Here is a 25,255-nt window from a genome sequence, read left to right on the forward strand (position 1 = left end):
CTATGGTGTCTTTGGGATGTGGGAGAAAGGTGCTCTTAGGGGAATGGAAGAACAGGATGATTGTATCATGTGCTGAATGACTCCATAGACCAGTGTTTCCCAATTCAGTTCCCGGGGACAGTCCACGTTTTTGCTCCTTCCCTGCTCCCTACCGGGATGGTCTACCAGGAGCTGGTAGGGAGCAAAAATGTGAACCGTCTATGGGTCCCCACAAACCAGGTTGGGAAACACTGCCATAGACCATGAGAAGCTTGATACCCCTGAGAATACATGCATCTGTCTTGAAATACGACTTTTGACTTCCAGATCACATGATAGACGGGTGTGTGGGTCACCTGTACCCCCACTGTTTTCCTGGGGAGTGGAGGGGGTGGGTTTGGGCAATCCCTTCCTTTAAGAAAGAACCAGCTTAGCTGCAGGGAGAGAGCGAGCCAGACAGGAAGCGGCAAGGAAAGAGTCGGCACAGACTTCCTGTCGCCCTTCCCACACTCCACCCCCCCCCGGGGGTTGTTTATGAGTGCTGGTATCGCAGGTGGCAATCAAAGGCAGGGCCAGGGAAGCGGGCGTAAAACAAAGATTGACACCGACCATACAGTACTTGACAAGCCGCCTGGTTGTGTTTGTTCAGCGAAATTAAACACTTTGGACTTTTTTCACCTGCTCCGGCAGCAGCCGTGCATATGGCCCGCGAGTTAAAAATAAAGACAATGCGCATATATTACCATACATAATGCACAACGACCCCCATTTAATATGCAAATTCCCTGAAATATTACTGAACACCTTCTGTTAGGAGCGAATACATTTGAATTTGCAATTAGAATTATCCTGTATAATTAATGAAAAGCGTCAATTTTTGGCTGCTTAGTAATTTGATTAAACACATTGATGGGGCACTTAGCAGTCTTGTGGTGCGGGATGCGGCACCGGGGCCCGGGGCCCGGGGACGGACGGGGTTCGCTTCTCACGCGACCTCCTCGGCCGGGGGTATGGGCGGGTCTGGTGGCCCCGGCTCGCAGGGGACCGGGGACCCCAATTAGTGGGGGTGGGACACGGCCCAGCCATGTGTCCGTGACGGCGATAAACAAATGGCCTCCAGTGCATGGTGGGGGGGGTGGGGGGTACATGTTTGCGCTCGGGCCTAGTGTACATGCCTGCATTATGTTGTGCTTTTCTGCCATCGTGCATTTCTGAGATGGGAATTCCGCATCCTGGACCTGCATGACTGAATGCAACCTAAAGCCAAACCTGATCAGTCTCATATACTTCAGCAGCTTTGGCTTTTCAAAATTCATAGCAAAATATATAAACATACAGATAGTCATGTGACCAGACCCACTGAATTGTCTTAAATGTATCTGTTTATTTCTGTTCCTTTATCTGAATCCGCCATGAGTTGGTCCCCAGTCTTGGGTCGTTCCCTGCCTTGTGTCCAGAAGCCCCCCCCCCCCCCCCCCCGCAGCCCCCCGTAAAACAAGCAGATATAGAAAATGATAGGTGAATGTTTCTTTGAAAATTTCTTCAAATAAATGTTGAATTAAAACAATGTTCAGGGAAAATAAGGCAGAAACACTTTCCGATGGAAAGACGTTCGATTGCGTTATGCAAACTAACACGAAGGGGGGGCTCCTTAATGAATTATTGAAATGGGGGGTGGGGGGTGTAAAGCGACAGACAGCGAAACTAAAGCAAGCCGACTGGGGGGGCGGGTTTCCACACGGGGAAATTCAGGTTCTGTCCGGGATTAAGGCATTAAGAATGGCTTCCAGCTGTGTCTGCCCGGTGATATTTACTCTCATGGAGGTGAAAATATTTCAGTACGTCTCTCCAAGAAGTCAGTTTCTGCAAACAATGAGAAGATGGGCCAGCTCTGCCTTGGAGGTCATCAGCTGTGTCTCTAAGCTGTTTTTCAGAAAAGGTCACTGGTGAAACTGGTTTTCGAAGTTCCGAAATCTCCCTCTGTTCCCACACAACACACCTTCTTATGCTTTGTTCAGACAAGTGCTGCCAAAACCACTAATAATATATTGGAGCTGAGCAATGACCACGCAAATGCAAGTTTTGGTGTTAAAAATCAAAATAAAGCCTATGTAAATACATAGATCAAGGGTCTTTCTACTGTAAAGGGTCTTTACTGCTAGTGATGCAAAAAGTGTCACTGTTCACACAACACAAACCAGATGCCAGAGAATCCAGTGAGATCCGACTCTCACTGACACCAGAGAATCCAGTGAGATCAGACTCCCACTGACACCATAGAATCCAGTGAGATCAGACTTCCACTGATACCACAGAATCCAGTGAGAGCAGACTCCCACTGACACCATAGACTCCAGTGAGATCAGACTCCCACAGACACCAGGGAATATGGGTGTGACTCACCTCTGTGTCTTCTTGTTTGATGGTTTGGCTGTTGAAAATGACCAGCGGCGTGATGGTACACCATTTTACAGGACACAAATCAACGGCCTGGGTTGTAAGGGGGGCGGACTCGTCTCGCGTTAGCCGTTACCAGAAAGTGCTGGAATCGAGCCAATCGCAGATGAGAACACAGCCTGCTCTCTGCGAATGAAATTTTTGTTTTTACCGATTTCTTTTGATAGCTGACAGCCCACCTGTGTCCATTTCTTATGGCCATGCTTTGTCTCAGTGGTGTAAACATCTTTTGTGGTAGATAAACAGCTGCATGTTCAGTGCAAAGTTAAAACTCCCCCCCCAGGTTTAGCTGAAAGGCAAAATTACGGGCCCACCCTCCAGCTGATACTGAGATAATTATTCTGTTGTACGGGAATCTGGCTGCATCTGTGTGCGTGTGTGTGTGTGTGTTTCCATCCACGTGACCGTGGAGGGTGTCTGTGCGGGTTCGAACGAGGCGCTGATTCCGTTTGTGTCGGCGAGGTGGGTGCGATCTTGCTAATGAGAGAACATATGGGAAGCTGAATTCCACTTAAGTGTCCGTGCGTTTTCGAGAAGAAACCTGTACACCTCTCTGCTACCGATGGCACTGTGTGTGAATGCGCGTCTGCCGGCTCGCGGATGTGCGTTATAGCGTGATATTCAGTGTTATATGGTGTGTGTATGTATATTGTTTGTTAGGTGTGTAACTGTTGCTAATAGCATGTGGCTAAAAGTATATGTGATATTGCCTGTGACTGTGTGTCTGTGTGTGTGATTTTGTCGCTAATAGCATACGGGTAACAGATTGCATGTTACTGAAGATGAACAGTATGTATGTCACTGGTTGTGTCAGTATGTAACCTTGTGCTAATAGCATGTGGTTAACAGTGTATATATATATATATATATATATATATATATATATATATATATATATATATATATATATTACTGTGTGTGTGTACCTGTTGATTGTAGCATGTAGCTAACAGTATATTTATATATTACTGGATAGGTGTGTGTGTGTGACTGTTGTTTGTTAGCATGTCACTGACTATATATATCAGTGGATAAGTGGACGTTGTTGCTAATAGCATGTGGCTAACAGTATGTGTATTACTGAGCGTGATTGTGTGTATGTGTGTGACTTTGTTGCTAAATGTGTGTGTGTGTGTGTGTGGTTAATGGTATGTGTGTTGCTGGGCGGGTGTGTGTGTACGTGTCGGAGGTGAATCCGCCACACCTGCGGCGTTCCGGGCGGGGCCCCTCTCCGCTGCCTCCCGCAGCTCCCAACCACCCAGAGATATCACCTGCCATTGTAACAGCCCCATATCAATTACACCTCTCTTCTCACCCACTTATGAATATTTATGATATTTGTAATAAAGTGCCTCTTCAAACAGCGGCTTTGTTTACAGAGTAGCAGCCTGGTGGCCCTCAGCGTGCTTGGTCTTTGTAGACTGTAGCCTTTTGTCTCCACCCCTCTTCCTCCGAAGTGCGGAGTGACTTTTTATTTGCAGTGAAACGCCAGAACCTAAAATGTTAAAAAAAAAAAACGACGTGTCCCGTGAGGCTCTCCCACGGCTTTCAGCGGTCGTGACACGCAGAAGTCCTCTCCTTGACAAAACGGACATCTCGCCTCATCAGTCGGATTTTATTTTTTGTTTGTTTGTGTTGCACGAAAGTTGCACTCCGGATAAATGACAGAGCTGAAACAGAAGTTGGTGCCAGCGTGCATGTGTGCGCTGCGCGGGGTTTACATACTCCGAATGAAATTATGTTTCTAATTGGTTTCCTCTGTGTTTGGAGGTCGTTCCACGTCAGCTAAGGAAGCAGATAAAAGTCGAAAGTGATCCCTTTGTTTAACTACTGATTGGGAAACACAACAGTTTACATAACGATTTTGTTTTTGTAACTAGATTTGCTAAAAAAACTTTAAATTTCACTTTCAATCCCCAGTGTTTCTGTTCTATAGGAGGTTTGAGAGTCATCTTGGATTTGAATTAAAATATCTCCCATCACTTTCGGTTATATTGTCTTTCGATTCACCATCTGACAGGTGACCAGTGAGGCACTGATTAGTGGAGTTTATTGACTAATTTTACCTTGACTTGCTGAAAACTGTCTTGTTGGAATCAGTTATCTTCTATAAAAATTCACCAAGGCTCAGGGAAGAACTGGAAAAAAAATAGACTTTGGGGGGTGGGGGCTGTTTGAAAATGTGCAAAATAATTTCCTCGAGTTGATGCTCGTGTGTGTAAGCTTTGCGGGTGGATGAGAAGCACCGACTTCACTCTTGCTTGTTACCATGTGTTTCCGAATAAATTACACTGTAACGTGCTGCGATTGGTGGGATCGGTGCTCGGTCATTTCCTGACTTGTGGCAGCCTGTTTGCCAACCAGACACATTGAGCAGGACAGAACTTGTGACCTTGGAGGTTTGACCTACCTCTGTCCTCTGCATCCCAAACGGGTGGCGGACTGTCCCGGAGAGTGCCGGCAGGTCACCTCGCCCTCTACGCATTCACCAAGAGGTTCGGCACTGAGGCAGACTGCTGGACCGCCTACGTCCCTGGCGTTTTTGCCCAGGCGGGTCCAGGGCGGCCCAGCCAGATGTGAACCTTTCTTGTGTAGCAGAGTTTCCTCTGTGAACATTCACGATAATATGTCATTGTCACAGTGACAGATCATGTTTACATACATTTTTGAACATGTGGTCATGTGGCCGCACTGTGGCATCAGCTAATACTGTCTTCTAAAATCTTACTGGGAACCTCAGTTTGGAAACATAAAAAGGGAAGTAGGTACAACGGAGGCGTGTTTTTGACTAAACATCGTCTTTCTGCAGTACTTTCTATCCTCAGTCTGAGAACGCAAACAATTAGAGGAGGGAACGGCGATGTCACTCGTGCCGAGGGCACTGGCTCTCACTGCGCATGGAGATCCAGTGATGCGCCGAGGGCAGTTTCTCCAGCTGAGAGCTATCCCTGCCAGTTGTACGCAGGGGCCTCGGTACCAGATGGCGCGGTGTGTTTGACCTCGCCCCCTCCAAGCTCTCTCCGGATGCAGCCGAAAACAGGTGCCACGATCGGACGCCGGCTTTGTCGTCCTCGCTGCATTTTCGACAGAAGAAGTGCTGGAATAGCACCGGAAGACCGGCCACTTTCCTCACTAGAAGCTCGCTGTTTATCTTCTGGCTTGATTCGGTTTTTTGTGTCAACTCTGAGCGAAGGTTGCTTTTTGTCCATTGTTTGTGCCGACGTTGTGATTAATTAAACCCACCATCTGATACGTTCCAATGCCGTCTGATTCGCCAGAACTTCAAAGCGGCGTAAATTTCATTTACTCTGTAACTATTGCATCATTTGCCCACTTCTCTATAAACATATCTTTGGCTATATATCTACGTTTTTCTTTTAATTCCATCTCTCTCTGTCTCCCGCCCCCCCCCGTGATATGCAAAATAATTCTGACAGAAAAATTACTTGAAGCTAACCCCCCCAACGCACACCCATCACATGATCATGGATCCTCACTCCGATTGGTTCACAGGCTCCCTCAAAGCGTTGTCGTCTGAGCTGCACCAGCCAATGAGAAAGTCCAGAGTTTGAAAAGGTTAAAGTGGCATGTGTGATATTAACGTGGAATCGTGGAGCGGCGCCCCTAAAGCATTATTCAAATTGAGGAGTTATTTTTAATTTTGGTTCAATAAAGTGAAACGCTTACCCGTCTCTACCTAGATATTTAATTAAATACCTCCCATGCTATATTAGTTTTCTGACGCTTGCTAGCGTTTTGGAATTCTAATAGCCATATAGAGAAACATTTGTCTGACAGATAAAGTGAGGTATAAATCACAATTCCCCCCAAGTACTATTTAAAACAATAAAAAGCTCTGGTTGACTAGAAATGAGGGGGTTTTTATTAGTTTTACTTTAAAGAAACAGTGACCATTTTCATAACCCTTTCTTTCGGGCAGGATGTTCCTGGTCTGCTGTCCACTGTAACCTCCTGCGAACAGCCAGCTGCCTTTCTATGCCCCGCTTCGCGATCGTCTCTGTGTCCGTGGCCATCGTGTAATAACACCACCTTTGAAATGTGTGACCGTTTGGATTCTGGAAATCGTCTCCTAGTTTCGTCGATAGGTTAACGTATCAACGTGTGGCTGTTTTTAGACTCGGGGGGGGTGTCCGTATTGCGGTGGGGGAGCAGGAGAAGGTGAGACGCCTACCCAAACCTGTCCTGGCTGGTCTCCCTCCGTGGCGCTAGGCATGGCAGTGCGGGCCCGGTCGGGCACAGTAAATGCTCAGCAGGCTGAGCTAAGATAATCTGCCCATTAAATAGGTACGGTGCGCTTTTATGTCTCTGGTCCGGCTTATGGTCCCCCGGGGCCACCAGTTTCTGCCAACGGTGGCGGCCCACTGACACGGAGTGGGGGGGAAAAATGATTGTTATCTGTACAGGGAAATCCAAAATCAGAGTGCTGGAGGAGAGAGAGAACAGCCAGCGCCAGCAAAAAGAACCTTCCGGCACCCTGGACCTTAAGCACAGTATCATTTATTAATGCGCTGCTTCTCTTTCCCACTCGCCCCTCGTATCGGGTAGAGGGGCTCTTCAGGGACTGTCTCCCCCTCTCGCTCTCTGGTGATTAGCTCTCCCATCGATTCCGGGCTCGGTCGGGTTGCCATGATGTCAGCGTCACATCGTCGGAGGCTGCCTTGGACTTGCGACAAGGTCCGGACATGCCTTTCCAGAGGCCAGCCATGAAAGAAAGCTTCTCGCTGAGGAACACAGCTTTCGTTTCCTTTCTATGGTTTCTGTTTACACCAAAACATGAACGCTAACTTCCTCTGGAAGTTTGTGCTGGGCCAGTTAGCCAATGAACTCATCTCCGTATGAAAAGGTCAGGCCGTAGCTAGAAATAAATTTCGTGGGGTGTCCGGCTTCGGTTCCCTTTGGTATCTTTTGCCGACCAAATGGAGGGGGTGAGAGATTCAAATACGTAATTTTACTACCTGGCTACGTGCCTGGAACAGGTGAACTGTCTTGCAGTAGAAAACCCAAAGAAATGGGTCCAGCCCCATCAGTGAGTCTGACGCTCCTGGACCCGCTTTTTTCGCTGTAGACCTGTGCCGTTCGGAATTCTGCTGCCTTCTGGCAGCATGTGCCGGAATGTTTTGCGGCATTCCAGCTTTTCAGAATTTTTCCCGGCATACTGGGGCCACATGCCAGGACATTTGGGTAGGGAGCTCGGTCCCTGGCAGCAGGCGAGCCGTCTCCCGGCTGCATGCCACCGCGGTGGCTCAGGCTGTGCCGGGGATCCACCCCCCGCCTGTCGGTGACGTTGCTTTCGTTACAACCCTCCCCCCCCCCCCCCCCACACACAGCCTGGAAAGCCTAAAGTGGAGTCATCTGCTCTGCACAGTCTCCCTCTGTTTATCAATATGGATCCCAATCTGTCTGCAGCTCTCATTATCGGCCGCGGCTAACGCAAAGCAAAACCCGCCGGAGCGGGGGGGGCGGGACGTGGGCCCCAAATGGCCCCTCTGGGTTGGAGCTGGGGCAGGTGAGAAGTCTTAACCGCCCAACAGTGGCATCTGCAATGAGGGATGGGGCTGCTGCTCAAACAACACTTGGACTTTCTCCCCGCCAAGTTGTCGAGTGTCGTTTTTTATTCGCCAGTCTCTCCGCTCTGTGTCGCCGCTCGGCCACGTGCCGGCCCCACCCCTCTCCACGCCGAGCTGGGGCTGGTGACAAGGCCCCGGCCCGCAGTTTGAAGTCAGCGGGGCCCGGTGTGAAAAATGGGGCCGTTTGGGCCTGTTTGTAAGTCCTGTCAAGAAGCAGCACCTATGGCCTGCTGGCGAACAAATTGAATGTTTAATCTGGTGACATTCGTATCTGGGCCAAGGGCTAATGTATGTGTCTAAGAATAACTAGGCGGGCTGCGTGATAAATGGTGGCTATTATAGGCAGTATTTAAATCTGAGAGGACAATTCCTCCTTTGTCGTGGCCACTGACAGCTTTATTTCAGCACGGGTGCTGGACGATGCTGTCCGTCAATCTGCCTGAACGTTCCTCTTCCTCAAATCTACCACACAGGGGTGCTGACCTGACTCTGGTCTTTTAGCTGAGAGAGGGATGACATTTGTCAGTATCCCATAATGCACAGGGCCTGGCTGTAGCACTCCAGTCCAGAAGAGGGTGGACTTTAAGTCCTGTCAGTTTTTACTCTCTCTACCATCTAATTCTGTTCCCTATTCCATTCCCTCCCACCCCCCCCACCCCCACACACACACTCACACACTCACACACACAGAAAAACACGGGCGTCAAATATTTTTGAAGGCGATAATAAATAAATTCACGGCGTGAGTCTGGGACACGAAGTTAATGAGCTCGCTTGAAATTCAATTCGGCCCCAATCGATTTTACGGCCCCCCCTCCTAGGAGCCGCTGGTAGTAACTGTAATATGACTTCATCGCCTTTCGTTCGTCAACTGAGAATTTCCTCTCCTCTTTGTGGAAAAGTATCCTCCATTATTCATCACTTTCGCGGCGTACCTGCCTCCGTTCCCTTTCCATGCGAGTCCCGTGATCCTCGGTCCTCCGTGACCACGGCATTCCCCGTGCTCCCTGCGTTGGGTGAACGTCGGCTGTGATGCCGCTTGCCTCGCCATTTCCTCCATGGTTTGAGCGGTACCCCACTTGCCTTGTACTCCGTTTGGGTACAGATTCTGTTGTTCCTTCATCCTTTAAGGAAAATGGGCAGTAATAGCAGCTTGTATAGTCGTAGGAGACTGAGGATAATAAGTAGTTTTAGCTTTGAAAAGCTCTGAGAGTCAGTATAATTCCCACTTAGCTTTGGTGAAGTACAATTGGAATAGAGGACGTTGTACTGGTTTTTAGACTTATATCCCACCTTTTATATTTCTGTATCTCTTCTAATAGTGGATAGTTGATGAAGCTTCATACAAATCTATACGCATTTAGTGTTTAGGGTGGATTGGATGGTTAGATGTTATGAGAATCGGTCTGGGCCCCAGATCATTGGCTGAATCTCAAGCTTCCCTCTCGCCTGTATGTATATGTGTGTGTACGTCTCAAAGAAGAGCATGATGGGATGTGTGAACTGAAGCATTCCAGTGTGTCTGTACTCATACCGTGTCCCTGTACTCATACTGTACTCATACGGTGTACCTGTACTCATACTGTACTCATACGGTGTCCCTGTACTCATACTGTACTCATACGGTGTCCCTGTACTCATACTGTACTCATACAGTGTCCCTGTACTCGTACTTTACTCATACTTGTGCCAATGGCAAATAAAGCATGATTTTGTCTTTTCATTCCATTCAATGACAGGTTTTGGCCATTGTGGATGGTCAGACTGCATGAGCATTGACAGTAAGCAGCGGCTCGGTGGTGCAGTGGTTAGCGTGGTCTCCTCGCACCTCTGGGACCCGGGTTCGAGTCTCTGCTAGGGTCCGTGTGTGGAGTTTGCATGCTCTCCCTGTGTCACCATGGGGTTTTCTATGGGTACTCCAGGCCCCCCCTCAGTCCAAAAACATGCTACGGCTAACTAGAATTATCAAGTTGCCCATAGGTGTGTATGGGTGATAGAATGTTGTGTGAGTGCACACCCTGCGAAGGGTCGGTGCCCCATCTTGGGTTGTTTCCTGCCTTGTGTTCATAGTTTTGAGGGATAGGCTCCAAAGCCACCCACCCACAACATTGAACCTTACCGAAAATGGATGGTAAGAGCAGCTTTGCACATGTTCTGTTCTGACACTTTGCACCTTTGCATAGGAAGTAGAAAGGTATTTCTTGGTACACTATAGGCAGACAACATAATAGGTTATGTGTGCATTAACGCATAATTTAAGCATGATGCAGTTGCTTTGCGCGAACATCAAACTCCGCTTACAGTTTTGGCCAGTGTGGATGGTTAGTCGTCCGGATTGGACCCCCTCCATCACGCTCACACCCCCTACTCATCCGTCTCCATTCCCCCCACCCCTCCCGGCAGCGGGTCGAACGCCCCCATCATCCAGACAGATCACCTGCCACACAACCATGGGGCTGGATGGATGGGTAAAGGCTCGGAGAGCGCCATTAAGGGCAGGGTATGCGTGATTCCTGCTTGTGGGGGTGGGGGGGGGCTTCTGGGGGCCCCTTCGTCTTCGGCTGGTATATGGAATTGTCACGGCCTCCTGAAGGGTGCAATGGCACTCTCCCTGCCCCCTCCATCCTAGCCCAACGCTAATGACTGACAGGGGGTAGCGAGACCGCGGGGGGGAGGGGGGGGGTATCAGAGGAGGCTGAAAATCTCAGCACGCTTCATCAAATCGGTCGCCCCGACGTCAGCATTGACGAAAGACAGGGCCCAGCTCTCCGGCGCGGCCCGTATGTTTATTTGCACTGCAGGAATGACAGGGAGACTAACCGGGCCATTCCTTATCAGGTCCGGCTCTATAAGAATGAAGTAATGTGGTCCCTCGTCAGGAAATGATGTCACAGAGTCATATCAGGGAACAAACGTTCGATTTGTTATGGCAACTGGGCCTGAAGACGCTGGAGGGGAGAAGCCAGAAAGGCGTGAGCGGTTCAGGCTGCGGAGGTGCTCAGATCCAAGCTACACGTGGATCGTGTGTACACGTCTCGGCGTCGAGCTGCGCAGGGTGTCAGGGAGGCGGAGCCTGCGCCGCCCTCAGTCACCAATGGGGAGGTCGAGCTGCAGAGCCTGAGTTATGGCCTGTCACCGGCACCGGGAGCGAATGTGCTTTTCGGAAGAGAACGTCACGATAACCCAGACACTCCTCACAACAATTTCAGGCCCAGTTGTTGTCATGGTAACAGCGTCCACAGCTGTGATGCCGACCTATCCAGCCTCTGAAAGAAAAGAAGAAAATTCAGATGATTTGTGTAATCGTTGGAGGAGCACTTTAAATTACAGCGGCGGGGGGGGGGCGTCCAGGAAAAATATGATAGCCACAGTTAGGCTGTGAATTTGGGGTGAATGGTAACATGGAGGTCTTCATATAGCAGGATTTACCTGCCATTTTTTTAAGGAATCGTTTGATAGGCGTGGACCGGAGACGGATTACGTGTCTGAGGGTCCTCTGGGGATTTTTTTTTTCCACATTTTTTTTCTACACTTCTCATTTAGCGAGCATTAATTTCATTAACACTGCTGAGTAAACCATTACTACCAAACACGGGGCTTGACTAAATTAAATGCACAGAAACCCAATTTTAGCAGCAGTCTATCTGGGACAATCATTATCTCGCGGATTCTGCTTACATCAGGTACATTTTTTCCCCCTTATAATCTGATGCATCGCCAGTCTTTAAACAAAAAGCACGTCTTTAAAACATTTTTCCCTCACGTTTCGGCGCTTCGTTTGCAGTCATTTCGGCCCAATGTACAGCTGCTAATTACATCTCATTGTGTTTATGTATATTTTATAATTCTTTTTTTGACCGACCGAGGAAAGGGGGGTTATTTAATATGTAACGGTTGGAGGTAATGCGGGCATTTGTGGATTGAGTTTCATTACGCTGCGCTCGATATTTTGTAAGTAACAAATGAATTGTTCGAATGGCTCGTAGCTGTATAAGCTCTGTTTGTACTCGGGCAAAGTTTGGGGAATTGGGGACCGCTATCGTGAAGTGATGTTGTAGGATAGAGGGTGGGGGCTTGAAAATGAGGAAAGGGATGTTGAGGGATCTGCTATGAGGAGAGAAAGCGGAGAGAAAGACTGAGATCCGTTCCAGGGACTGTTTTAGTGCTTCATCAAATATTTAGTTTGATTGTACATGGCCCTGTAATTGCCAACCCGGCCGGTGAATTATTGATGGCATGGTGCTCAGTGGAGTGGGCCGTGGTCTTGGCGTGAGAAGCCGCATGGGCCCCCCTCCCTAGCTGTCCCATAGGCTCCCCCTGCACCTGCGTCACCCGAGTGGGCACCCAGTGAGGATGCACAAAAAACACGGGCATTTTGGAGCAGTGTGACTTTTTTATGGCGGCTAATGACCTTAAATTCTGCTGCCAGACAAATTTGTTCATGTATTTTTCAGCGGTTCTGGTGTAAACCAGGAGAAACAAAGGTGGCCGACGGTCTCCGCAGGGCCCCTCGCCGGCCTTTAATTACGCACCCTGGCCTTCTCCCCTGCTCCCCCCGGCAGACTGTTACCTCCCCCCACCCGAGACCCGGGGCGTCCACGGAGAACGCCTGCCATGGTCGGCTGTAGGGGGCTGGACTTTAAAATACCACGTCTGAAATCCTGGTGCTTCTTCTCACCAGGTGTAATAAGTGAGAGACAGGGAAGGGGGCCGGGGTGGGGTGGGCCGGGGCGAGGGGGCGTGGTCAGGTCACACAGTAATCCCCAGCCTAAATCCGAGCTGTTAAGTCCCCTAACAACTCAAAAATGAAACAAATTAAACTGCTCTACATTAAATAAGGGTGAGCTTTGGTTTTCAAGTTTCTTTATTTTTTATTGAAATCCCTGTTTCTGTATATCACAGTACTGAATGTGTTGAATGGACAGCGTGTGCTGTGATGGGCTGCTACCCCATGACCTTCAGCTAGATATGCACTAAACTGAAATATTCCATCCATCCATCGTCTAACCACTGTCCAGGGTCACCTGGAGCTTATTCCAGTTAGCACAGGGCTGGGGTGCACCCTGGACAGTATGCCAGTCCATCACAGGGCACACTCTACATGCAATATAGCCTAATAGAGTTTTTTTTGTCTGTGGGAGGATATCGGAATACCCAGAGGAATGCCAGGTGAGACAGAGAGGATGCACACCCTCAGAGTGGGGGGGGGCACCAAGCATCCATGCCACCTCCAACGGACATCCTGGCAAAGCTACATGAAAATATCGCCATTAATTTGGTTTTGGGGATTATAAAAATGCAGATTACTGTTTAGTACAAGTTTCACTCCTGAAAATTGTAACTAAAGAAAAACGGAAATTAAACATTGATACAGTACGGCGGTACTGAAATTAGCCTATTTTTTAACGGATTCATCCGGGGGCATCTAATGAACTGAAGAACTTTTATTTCCATTTATCTTTAAGGACTGGAGGATTGCCAACAGAATGCTGTTTTTTTTTTTTTTTGGTCAGATGGGTTAACAGGTTCTGTGGGCAGGAAGGCGGAGCTCCACAGACTGGGTACAGCTGTGAGGAAGCCCCCTCGTCCAGCAGCACTCGGCGCTCGATTAACACTGCCTGGATACATCCTTCGCATGGCCCCTAGAGATAAGTTAGGCTAAGTCAGGCTTACGATTACTCAAAGCCCCATTCTTTTGGGGGGTTGTAAGTGCCCCCCCACCTGCCGCAATTCCTGCAACCCCACTCCTGGGTCATTAGCCAAAACCCCCCTCCTTCAGCCACAACTAAGAACCCCCCCCCCCCCCCCCCCCAACAAAAAAAAAAAAAAATCCCGCACGTTCTTCTGGGGTAGATGCAGCAGGTTGATTTATAAGGCTTTTACTTCCAGGAGGTGCTGGTGTGGTGCTTGCGGGGGTGGGGAGGGGGGGTGGGAGCCTGATGTTTGGAGGGGGCATCCGCAGCCATAATTCCTGCCCTAACGTCGGCTGTGCATTAGGACTGAGTGGAGCTACATGCCCGCCCCCCGCCCCCTGTAATTGATTGCGGGACGCTGTAATGAGGTGATGCCTCACAGAAGTGACGAGGACTCTCTTATCATCCACGACTGCTTTGCTTTAAGAGATGTGAAAGCCCCCCAAAACTAATTGAGCCTTGGCTTAAGATGGGCATTAATTATGTATGGTGCTTTAATAAGTTTTTTTTTTTTATGTGGGGGGAATACCGTAATGGGTTACAGACAGATGTCTCTGTCTGTCTGTCTGCCTGTCTGTCTGTCTATCAATATGCCTGTGTGTCTGTCTGCCTGCCTCTTTTTTGTCTGTCTCTGTCTGTCTGCCTGCCTGCCTGTCTGTCTGTTTGCTTGTCTGCCTGCCTATCTGTTTGTCTGTCTGTTTGCCTATCTGCCTGTTTGTCTGTCGGTCTGTTTGCCATCTTGTCTTCCTCATTCTCCTGCTCTTTTTATCACAGTCCTGATTCTAATTTGGGAGACAGTTCTGGAACAGGTTGCCTTAAACAGGACTTATCGAGGTCAACCTTGCAGATTTGGGGTATTTTAGCTAAGCGGTCATTAAAAAAGCTTCCCGGTAAATATATCGCTCATGAGGCGATTATGCTCGCATGCTCGCTGGCGCGATTACATCACATTTGAATCAAGATGTTGCATCATATTTAGTGCTGGCCACTGAGCTAGAGAAGAGAAGCTGATGTGAGATCCAGCCCCACGGTAACTGGAATTTTGTCATTTTAAGAGGAGTTCAATAGACCTGGGAACGAAATTCTGTTTGATAACCACAGGAGATTCTAAACCCTATTTAAAGGGGCGTTTCGTCTTGGCCCCCATGAAAAATCATTTCTGTAATTCCATTTGACGACTGATTCCATTTTTTCATCCACGTTTTCATGTAAATATTATGTTGCCCTGCCTGGGATGGGTTGGGGTTCATAACAGTGCTAAAGATCAAGTCCAACAGTAACCCCTGGTGATGACAAGTATGCATAAGAGGGTTTAAAATGACAGAGCATTATAAAGCTAGACACCGCACCTAGTTTTCTGCCTGCTTTCACTCCCCGGCATGTCGTTACCACGGATCCTCACGTTTCATCTCCGGGCCTCACATGCTGTCTGACTTCCCAGGTAGCTCTCTGCCTGAGGAGGCATGTTTTACAGGTGTGTCTCAGGTCTCGTCCCCTTCGCGTGTAAGAATCGCTACTTCCTGGAATCGCTGCAGCAGCAGCTCGCCGATCTGCGAAACCAAGCGAGTCCTTTTCGAAGGGAGCCATGAGCTAGCCGCTGCATTAAGCTTGTAATATAATCCCCAGCTTTTCCAGAACCTTTTATTCCCCCCCCCCCCCCCCCCCCCTCGCCCCCACGTCTCGTTCCTCCGAAGCTGGCTGGCAGAGACGCCTGGGCAGGTTTACGCGTCTTCTGAACTTCAAACGTTGTGGGTTGGCGCGCACGCATGCCGCATCAGATGCGACTCCCCGAAGATCCGGTCCATCCCGGGAATGCAACAGGCTGCCGACGCGCCAGAGGAACGGAATAAAAATATACATTAACGGCGAGCCAATTTAGCGATGAAGTTTCGCTCATTTCGGGATCAAATTTCCTGGGCTGATGGATGCATGTTCAGATTTCCTGAATGGGAGATGAAGCGTCAAAGCCAGTAAAACCAGATACTCCAGCGTCTGCCTGTCCAGCCGTGACATTTACTTTTCTGCACCTTGATGTATCAGCACCCCCCTCTGAATGTGATGTACGTCTTTATAAGAGAAGACGACTCCACTGGACGCATTTCGGTACATTTTTCACTTGGCGAGTTAATGCCAGGGGCACCAAAAATGTAGGTCAATGTATATATTTTTTTAATCGTCCTTGGTGATAATGCAGAGAATTGCTCTTTATGTACAACTAAAAAACACAAGACTAATAATGACAGTGGAGCCTTAAATATATTTTGTAATTGGACCGTAGCATTGGTGTCGGATCTGGGTTTCGGTGTCGGTGCGTTTTGCGTAATCACCCCGCCAGCCCCCTGCGCCCCCCCTGACACGAGCGAATGCCCTGCCTCGGTCATGTTCTAATTTTCTCCTCTACTCTCCTTTTCAAAGTCGACATCAACATTCAAGTCCGGTCCCTGTCCTCTAACCGACTATTTCCTCACCAGTCCCCACCCATCCCCCCCCCCCGCCCCCGACCCTGGCCCCTCCCAACATCGTCCGAGACCTGAGAGCGGCCCTCCGAAGGGAACGCGCTTTGATCCAGGCCCCCAGCCTCTAGGAGCAGAGCTTGGGATCTTGCATTCCTTGTCAACGCGTGCCCAGGAGCAGATGGACAAGGGCCTGCGAGGGAGAGAGAGCGGCTTTTCAACTCCACCTCCGTGGAGCTCAGCTGGCTTTTTTTTTTAGCTGGGGGAGGTGACCGGAGTAGAGGGGCGGGGGGAAGAGTGTCGGGCCCTAACCGTCCGTCTTGAGGTACTAGAGCCACTGTCCCACATTCGCCCTGACGGAGCTTCAGCCACTCCAGTTTAATTCTTGATAAACACGGCATTACCCTGCCACGAGCGTGCGGGTCCAGTTACCGGCTCGCATCTCCTGCTGCGTTTTAATTCAATCCCTATTGATCCATATCTCTCCTCCCAAGGACTCCATATCATGTGAATGGAGTGCAGGGATGTCTTCCCCGTATTATTGTATTCCACGGCATAAAACACATTAACAGCCTGTGGTTCTCCCCAGATCGAGTAACAATCGATGCCGGCTAAATACGGCGGCCCGACCTGCCTCTTTTCTCTCTGCGCTCATTACGAAACGTTCATATTTCTAGTGCGATGGACTCTCTCGTAAGCATCTGTTTGTTTTCGTCCTTCCGTCACTTTTTATTCTCTCGGTGCAATTTTGTGGATATGATGTGTAGCTGCATATGTCTGTGATTAATATATATATATATATATATATATATATATATATATATATATATATATATATATATATAATCACAGATAGGGAGATGCTGTCTATAGGTGAACTTCTGTATCAATCACCACTCTTCTGCTAAAGGAGAGAGAAATCCAGAGAGAGAGAGAGAGAGAGAGAGATAATAAAGGCGACACATCCAGAAGGCCGGGCCTCGGGCTAGTGGGGTTAGCACATGGCTAATGTGACACGCAGGTCCATGACCTTGCCCATTGTTAACTGCCAGGATTATTTTGGTGATAATGTGGTAATTCAAAAAAAAATAGCAATAAGTGCTCCATTAAAATACAGGCTTACGGTGTTGGAGATGGATGTGTGAAGATTACGAAGGCAGACTGAAATGCATTAAGACAGTAATATATTCTACAGCGTACTCCATCCCCCCCCCCCCCACTTGGCTGTGGGTTCTTGCTCATTGATATACATTCACAATCAATACCTCTTTGTGGCAGTTAACAGTAAATATAAATCAACGTTAAAGATGGACTTATGTTCGGTAACTTGATACAAATTAAAACTTAAATCCCCTTGCAGGTTGTGAGTGACGTGATCTGACACCTTTTTCACACGTTTGCTGCCAGAAATGGTGCCAAGATGAGCCCTTAATCTGTTGTTTTGTCCATTTTCAGGCTCACAGGGCATGGACTTGATGTCTTGTGTTCAGTTCTTGTTATTTTGTGTGACATTTCAGTTTCCGCAGTGTACATTTCAGTGGTACAGTCTCTTCTGTAGAAAATATTAACCTCCATTTTTTTTTTGTACGTTTGCCAGACTGAGGCGGTACTTTAAGTCCCCGTCTTTAATATATCTGACAGCTGTTGTGTGTTTGCAGAGGGCTGATATGATGTCATTTCCTGTTTGCAGATTCTTCTTGAAGTTCTTCCTCAAGTGCAATCAGAACTGCTTGAAAAATGCAGGGAACCCAAGAGACATGCGACGGTTTCAGGTGAGACACCCCCCTCCTCCCAAAAGCAAATAAATGCATGTGAAGAGTTGATTTAACCTCCTTCTGAAATAAAAAATGAAATCCGTTTATTCAGTGATTCTTTCCCGAGGCCATTATTTCGCATGACGTAAGAGTTTTCACCGTAGACACCCAGATAAGAATACTACATTCTGCAACAAAGCCTAATGAAATATTTAAACACATAAAACAGGTCTCTCAGGTCAGTTTACCCATAACCTCTCCTTACTGTCAGCTTTGTTCAAAGACATCCTAGGATTCTCAAACCCACCCCCTCCTGCCCTTAGGTGGTGGTGTCCACGACTGTCAACGTCGATGGCCATGTCCTCGCCGTTTCCGACAACATGTTCGTCCACAACAACTCAAAACACGGCAGAAGGGCGAGGCGCCTCGACCCCTCTGAAGGTAGGACTCCCACTCACTTGGATCTGCTGAAAACGTGCTAAGGCCTCCGTAGCTTCTAAGGGGGCACGAGACATGTATCTGTGCATTGCCCAATGCAAGAATCTGGTACAATTGTCTCATGTACATCCCAGTTGAGCCATAGACCGGAGTGTGAAGAGGGTTACATGGACTCTTGTGGTATCCACAATATTTACTTTTAACTCATTTATCTGACACTTCTATCCAAATCGACTTATAGCAGGCAGCAGGGTTGTTATTTTTTAATGGGAGTTCCAGGGGATTTGAACCCAAGACCTTTGCGTTGTTAGCATAATGCTCAACTTGTTGAGCAACAGTAGCTACTGGAATTTATTGCCCGACACAGGTATAATTAAGGACTGGCAGATCAAAGCAATTCTGCTCACCTGAACTCCAAACTACACACAAACTAGGTCACGCTTCCCATCCAGTGGAGACGTGCTGGTTCTCCTCTTTGTCTCCTCCAAGCTTTGTCCTCTGGTTACAGAACGTTCCCGTCGCCCGCTTGAGCCCCTCAGGAGCTGGGAAAATCTGTTCCGTTTTGTGTGCAAGGCGCTGGCGGGCTCAGGAGCCCCGTGGCGCACGGCGTGCATATTTATGCTTTGCGCATCCACCCGGGCGAGCTCGCCGACTTTTCCCTGGGAGTCTCCATAGCGCCACAAACAAACAATGGCTCGTATTGTTTGTCGGAGGGCAGGACTTTAACCAGACAGGCCATTGGAGGAGTCAGACCCATGGAGGGGGATCACGAAGGCTTTCATCCCAGCCAGATTGCGATGCTTCCTTAAGAGATAAAGCGAACATCTGCTCAAGTCTTTGTTCCGCGTTCCCCGTCAATTAATATTTGACGGTTTCTATATTCCTTTGTTTCGTAAACTTTATTCACTTATGCAGATTGGAAAGTTCCCCATCAATTTGACCAATGCTTAGCGTGGCTGATTAAGTGGGCTTGGGAGGGGGCGAGTGGGTTGGGGGGGGCATCTTTCAAACCGAAGGTTACCATTGCCGATAGCCAAAGGCCTTTATTTCATCGCAAGGGAGTAGGTTTGGTTTTAACACTGGTAGGGACCAAATCCGCCCCGAACTCCGCCCCCCTTTAATCACACATGGAACTCCCATAACACTGGTAAGGGCCGCGTCCCCGTCATCGACACCCAAATTGACTTACTTGCTTCTTTGTGTTCGATAGATGATTGTCATTCAGATCTGACCCCTTCGCTTCAGGATTTCTGAGCTGCTGAGCTTAGTACTTAGATAAATAATGTGAGGATTACACTGGCATGGGTGTTTTGCCAAAGATTGTGGTGTCGAGCGTTCATGGCATAAAGGCACAAGGGGTTTGGTTAGGTGGTGGCTTCTACGGTGTCCTATTGTGTTTCCGAAGGCCTTGCCCTCCTTAGTTTCTAGCATCCCTTGAGGGTGACAGCCGCACTGTCCAGTGCTCTCTTGCTCGTAGTTGGTGGTCTGTCTAGCTCAACACGAAGGCTCCGGTGCTCACATCTATTGGATGCCACTCTGACTTTGACAACATAAAATGCCTGCTCATAACCGGCCTGATCGAAGGCTAGTAAGAGGCCTGATCAATAGCTAATAACCCAAGGACCGGCTTGTTAATAAGAGACGCCTTGTCAGTCGCCCCCCCCCTCCCCCCCGTCTACGGTGATGTGTGATTGGCCGGTTGGAGAATATCTCCCCACATACGGCAGGATCAATCTGGATGGAGATATGTACAGGCCAGCCTGCCCGTCTGGCTCTGTGCCGACACAACGGGGCCCCGTTTCCTGGTAGTCAGAGCAGAGGAGTGCAGGAATTGATCTAACGTACAAAAAATAGCGTCGATCTCGGCCCCTCCCCCCAGGTCAACGGTAACATCTGGGAATCTGTAATCGTGACCGTTATTAGCTATGGTAAGACCCATTATGGAAGTATATAATAATTGTTATTATTTTATGGTTGTTCTCAATTTGCGTATCAGATATGCAAGAGTGGATCTGAAATAGTTTCAAATTAAATTATATGGAGAGCACTAGACTTCGGCCGGTTAGCTGTAATGGCTGTACTGCGCTGTACGGACGATGGCGTCCATGGAAACCGGTTACTAGGAGCATGAAAGCTTTAAGAACACCCAGGTGAGAGCTGTAGTTCTCACGCCCTCCCACCTGTTGTCTCCAAAGCAGCCACCCCCTGCATCAAAGCCATCAGCCCGAGTGAGGGCTGGACGACCGGGGGGGCCACCGTCATCATCATCGGGGACAACTTCTTCGACGGCCTACAGGTGGTTTTCGGCACCATGCTGGTGTGGAGCGAGGTGGGGTGCCCCTCTGGGTGAGGTGGGGTGGGGGGATTTTGATGGCCGAGGTGCGGTCTTGGGAAATGAAACACAAGCAGCTGATTTTGAGTAGAATGTCACTTTGCGTTATTGGTGGGGGGGAGTGTCGGACTGTTGGTCTTGGAACCCCAGAAGGTTTTTATTACTCTCCTATCCACCCTGTGACTTTTGTTTTCCCTCCCATGCTCTGTTCTGCTTTCTTTCCCATTAAACGCCGATATCTGTTCTTAATTTGCTTCAAATTAACTCGCAATGTCACTGCTAAACGTTTATTAAATGCTCTGGGGCAAGTATGCTGTAAAGCATGCTTTACAACGGCAAACTCAGGCGGGGGGAGGATAGAGGTTTCTGTCATTACAGCGCCTCCCTCTGGTGGCCGCAGTGACCCATTGTCTCAATGTCGCGTTGCAGCTGATCACACCCCACGCCATCCGGGTCCAGACACCCCCTCGGCACATTCCGGGGGTTGTGGAGGTTACGCTCTCCTACAAGTCCAAGCAGTTTTGCAAGGGGGCACCTGGGCGCTTTGTCTACACAGGTTCGATATGCCGCCGCCTTAACCCCCCCATGGCCTTTCTGTCACTCTGTCACTCTCTCCTCCCCCCCCCCCGCTCCCCCGCCTTGCGGGATTTCCAGCCTCCCCCATTGTGTACGCCTTTCTGTAAATGTTATTTACAAGGACAATGAGAGGGTCAGGTGTTGTTCCACAAATGTTATTTTCCCCTCCTCTTTCATGTCGCCATCTGATGGTCGGTCAGTTCTCTCCCCCCTCCACCCCGTGCAACAGAAGGGGAGGGGGGCAGATTTCTATCATCCAGCTAAATCGGGCCTTTATTCCTCGTGTCCGATTATTCACCTGAATAATCCAGGCACCATTCAAAGCGGTTGAAAGGTCAGAGGAAAAAAATGACTGTTTAGCATGATAACAAAATGTCAAAGTGTGCACCACAATGGCAGCCGCTAAGTTAAGGGTTTCTGTTAAACATAAGGATTATCTCCCCGCTTTGCTCATTCATGTCATGTATATGTAGCCGGGAGAGACGCCAGCGAGCCCAGCCAGGCTGTTGCCGGTCCTTTTGCGATGTTAATAGCCGATGGCGTCGAGCGATAGGGCCCAGGGTACGGCGGAATAGGCTCATGCCGAATCATATTCTTTTACTTCCGTACACATTTACTTTTTCTGCTTAAATGTTGAGGGAAGTTTGCCTTTAACACACACACACAGGAGTTTGTCAAGGAATCAATCAATCCATCCATCCATTCATCCATCCATCTATCCATCCATGGACTGCGGATTCTGGAGGGAACTTTTGGTGCATCATTAAGAATGCAGTGATGAGAAATCATGAAAAAAATCACCTCAAAATAATTTTATGCGACATAAAATAAATTAAAAATTAATAAAAGTCCGAATTATATCTGTTTTTATGTATGAGTTTCTTAAAAGCAAACAAACAAGTGGGCAGGACTTAAATCTGCTCCCCATGACCACCTTTTTAAAATGCTTCAAGGTCCATCCATCCATCCATCCATCCATCCATCCATCCATCATCCTCTGCTCATACTAGTTAACATCTTGGGAGGGCTGGAGCCTTATGCAAAGAAATATATAATTCTTGTTTTGCATTAAAATAGATTTTATTGCATTCAGTCGATAGCATGTGGTCGCATATCCTTTCAGAGACCTCCCGATCTTTTTGGCACCATCTTGCCGCTGTCTGTCTGGATGCCCCCAAAGGTCTCGTTTCACGCACCTATGGTAAACGCGATTAATAAAAGCACGCCGGGGCCTCCTCGTCATGCAAACGTATGTTTTTCCGGAATATTCATTGCTCCCTGAACGTGTCACACCTGAATCCGGCAGCACGCAGGCTTGTAAATGGCTAAATTTGCAGGCTATGCATTATTAAACAGGGGTGAAAACATGGAGATCCAGTGCCCCCCCCCCGCCCCCCCCCCACACCAGGGACCTTCCAGATGCCCCAGTAAGCACATATTTAACCATCCTCCCAACCCAAAAGTCAGTGTTATATCAAACAGCGTAGAATATTAAAATCCTTTGAATGAGACCGCTTAAATATTTAAGCGCTGTCGTTCCTAAATAATCTGATATGAAAGGAGTTACCCAGGAATGAAAAACACACATCCTTCTCTTTTCATGGCATCTTGACTCATTGAGTCTAACGAAGTGAGAATAGTTTGCGACACCGATAACATTTCGTTGCTTGGCTAAGTGGAGAAAAACGGCGCATTTTGACTCGCAGATGATTGGATGATCACCTGTCACTCGCACGGTTCCTGTCCCCGCGGTAACCAGAAGCAGGGATTTTAATATCCGGGTTAGAAGTTAGAAGCCTGGCGTATTTTCATGACACCTGACACAGGCACAGATCAGGCCGCGGTGGATGGGGCGGGGTATATTCCCCCCCCCCAGTGGTTGTCACATGGTGCCAAAGGTCTGTAATGTCACCACAGCCCCCTCCCCCCCCGTGCCTCTGGAGCCCCACGTGCAAAGACTGTGCTGTGAAGAAGGGGGTCCTCTCAAATGGGAGAAGGAATACAGGCACCTTCTGAATGGGATTCATGCTTTGATTGGCTTTCTGATGCCACCCAGGCTCAGGGGGGTTTCTATGGTGGGGGGCATAAGCGGGGCCATAAATCATACCAATCTTATCATTAGCCAGTGATATGTACTGAAATTGTGAGTGACAAGGGAGGGGGCCAATCAGGCCTCGTTTTCTTCCATAATTTGTTTTGGTTTCCAGTGTTTCTGTAGGTGCCAAGTTCCCTGATCAGTGTTGGCCTTATGTGGTGCCATAGGCAAGATTTACCACCACCTCCCCCTCCCCTGCCCCACCCCACTGCCCGATTTTACTTTGTCTAGGATGGGGGGGGGGTGTTTTTGCCCTAAGATGGTGCCCTAAGCAGCCGCCTATGTCGCCTAATGGGTTGACAGGCATTGTACCGGATCTCGTAATCCTTACAGTCCGGAGTGCTTTGCCTTAAGCCCCCCCCATGTTTTTCAGCACTCACCCCCTCGCCCCCTCACTCCCTCACCTCAGCCGCTGCTCCGGAAAGGTGTGGGTAAACCATTGAGCGCAGCCAGGGGGTATTGGCTTTCCGAGTGAAAACACAGCTGTGCGAAAAAAAATCCGAAAACCCACAATCCTACCACCCCTATGGTATCCCACAATCCCACAGTTCCTATGGTATCCTACAATCCCACAGTCTCTATGGTATCCCACAATCCCACAGTTCCTATGGTATCCCACAATCCCACAGTTCCTATGGTATCCTACAATCCCACAGCTCATATAGTATCCCACAATCCCATAGCCCCTATGGTATCCCACAATTCCACAGCCCCTGTGGTATCCCACAATCCCACAGCCTCTATGGTATCCCACAATTCCACAGCCCCTGCGGTATCCCACAATTCTTACGGTATCCCACAATCCCTCAGCTCATGCGATATCCCACAATCCTACAGCCCCTATGGTATTCCACAATCCCACAGCTCCTACGATATCCCACAATCCTACAGCTCTTACGATATCCCACAATCCTACAGCTCTTACGATATCCCACAATCCTACAGCCCCTATGGTATTCCACAATCCCACAGCTCCTACATTATCCCACAATCCCACAGCTCCTACGATATTCCACAATCCCACAGCTCCTACGATATCCCACAATCCTACAGCTCTTACGATATCCCACAATCCTACAGCTCTTACGATATCCCACAATCCTACAGCCCCTATGGTATTCCACAATCCCACAGCTCCTACGATATCCCACAATCCCACAGCTCCTACGATATTCCACAATCCTACAGCTCTTACGATATCCCACAATCCTACAGCCCCTAAGGTATCCCATAACCCCACAGCTCCTACAGTATCCCACAATTCCTAGCCTCATAGACTGGCATGGACCTGCACATGTGCCACAGCTTGTAGCGCCACTGTACCTCTCCGATTCGCTAAACTGCCGCCATTCGTGAAATTAGGATTGTCACGGTTATCATGTTCAGTATCGGCCTGCTTAATCGTATTGGCATCGAGCGAATGTGACAATCCGGCAAAGTCCACGCGGGAGCCACGACCCCCGGCTACGCCGGCTTCACATGCGGCTACAAACTCCCATCTCCTCTAGTTTTTTATCAGTTCTTTCGCCGAAGGCCCTGAATCTGTAGTCAGGCCACATGCTAACAATTAGGGCAGTTCTGCAACATTGGTCCGGAGGTAAGAAGCGGGAGGTTTGTGGGTAACGTTATTAAAATTTGAATGATTAAAATGGATTTCATTACTACGCTTGTTATGTAATTCCACAATGGTAACATACTACCCATGGATGCTGTTTAATAGGTATTGATGTGGGTTCTGTGATAAAATTCAATTAGTTTGACCCTACATTACACATTGCTGCAGGTATAAAGATACAGATATGTGCCGTTTCTGATGAGCTTTTCCAGATTGGGGGGGGGGTCCACAAAGTTGCTGGACCAGAGCGGTTCCAGGGACTTGGGGGAGGGGAG

At 48.7% G+C, this 25,255-nt stretch overlaps 1 protein-coding gene across 1 annotated transcript in view; it reads left to right on the forward strand.

The window, feature by feature from the left end:
* The window catches only part of LOC125704774 (transcription factor COE3-like), a 93,513-nt gene that overhangs the window by 46,578 nt on the left and 21,680 nt on the right, over positions 1–25,255 (forward strand). Inside the window, 4 exon segments of the mRNA XM_048970784.1 lie at positions 17,861–17,942; positions 18,248–18,365; positions 20,558–20,691; positions 21,124–21,250. Coding sequence (XP_048826741.1) covers positions 17,861–17,942; positions 18,248–18,365; positions 20,558–20,691; positions 21,124–21,250 — 461 coding nt within the window.

Source organism: Brienomyrus brachyistius, chromosome 12, assembly GCF_023856365.1.
Source record: "Brienomyrus brachyistius isolate T26 chromosome 12, BBRACH_0.4, whole genome shotgun sequence".
In the NCBI taxonomy this organism is placed as follows: Eukaryota; Metazoa; Chordata; class Actinopteri; order Osteoglossiformes; family Mormyridae; genus Brienomyrus; species Brienomyrus brachyistius.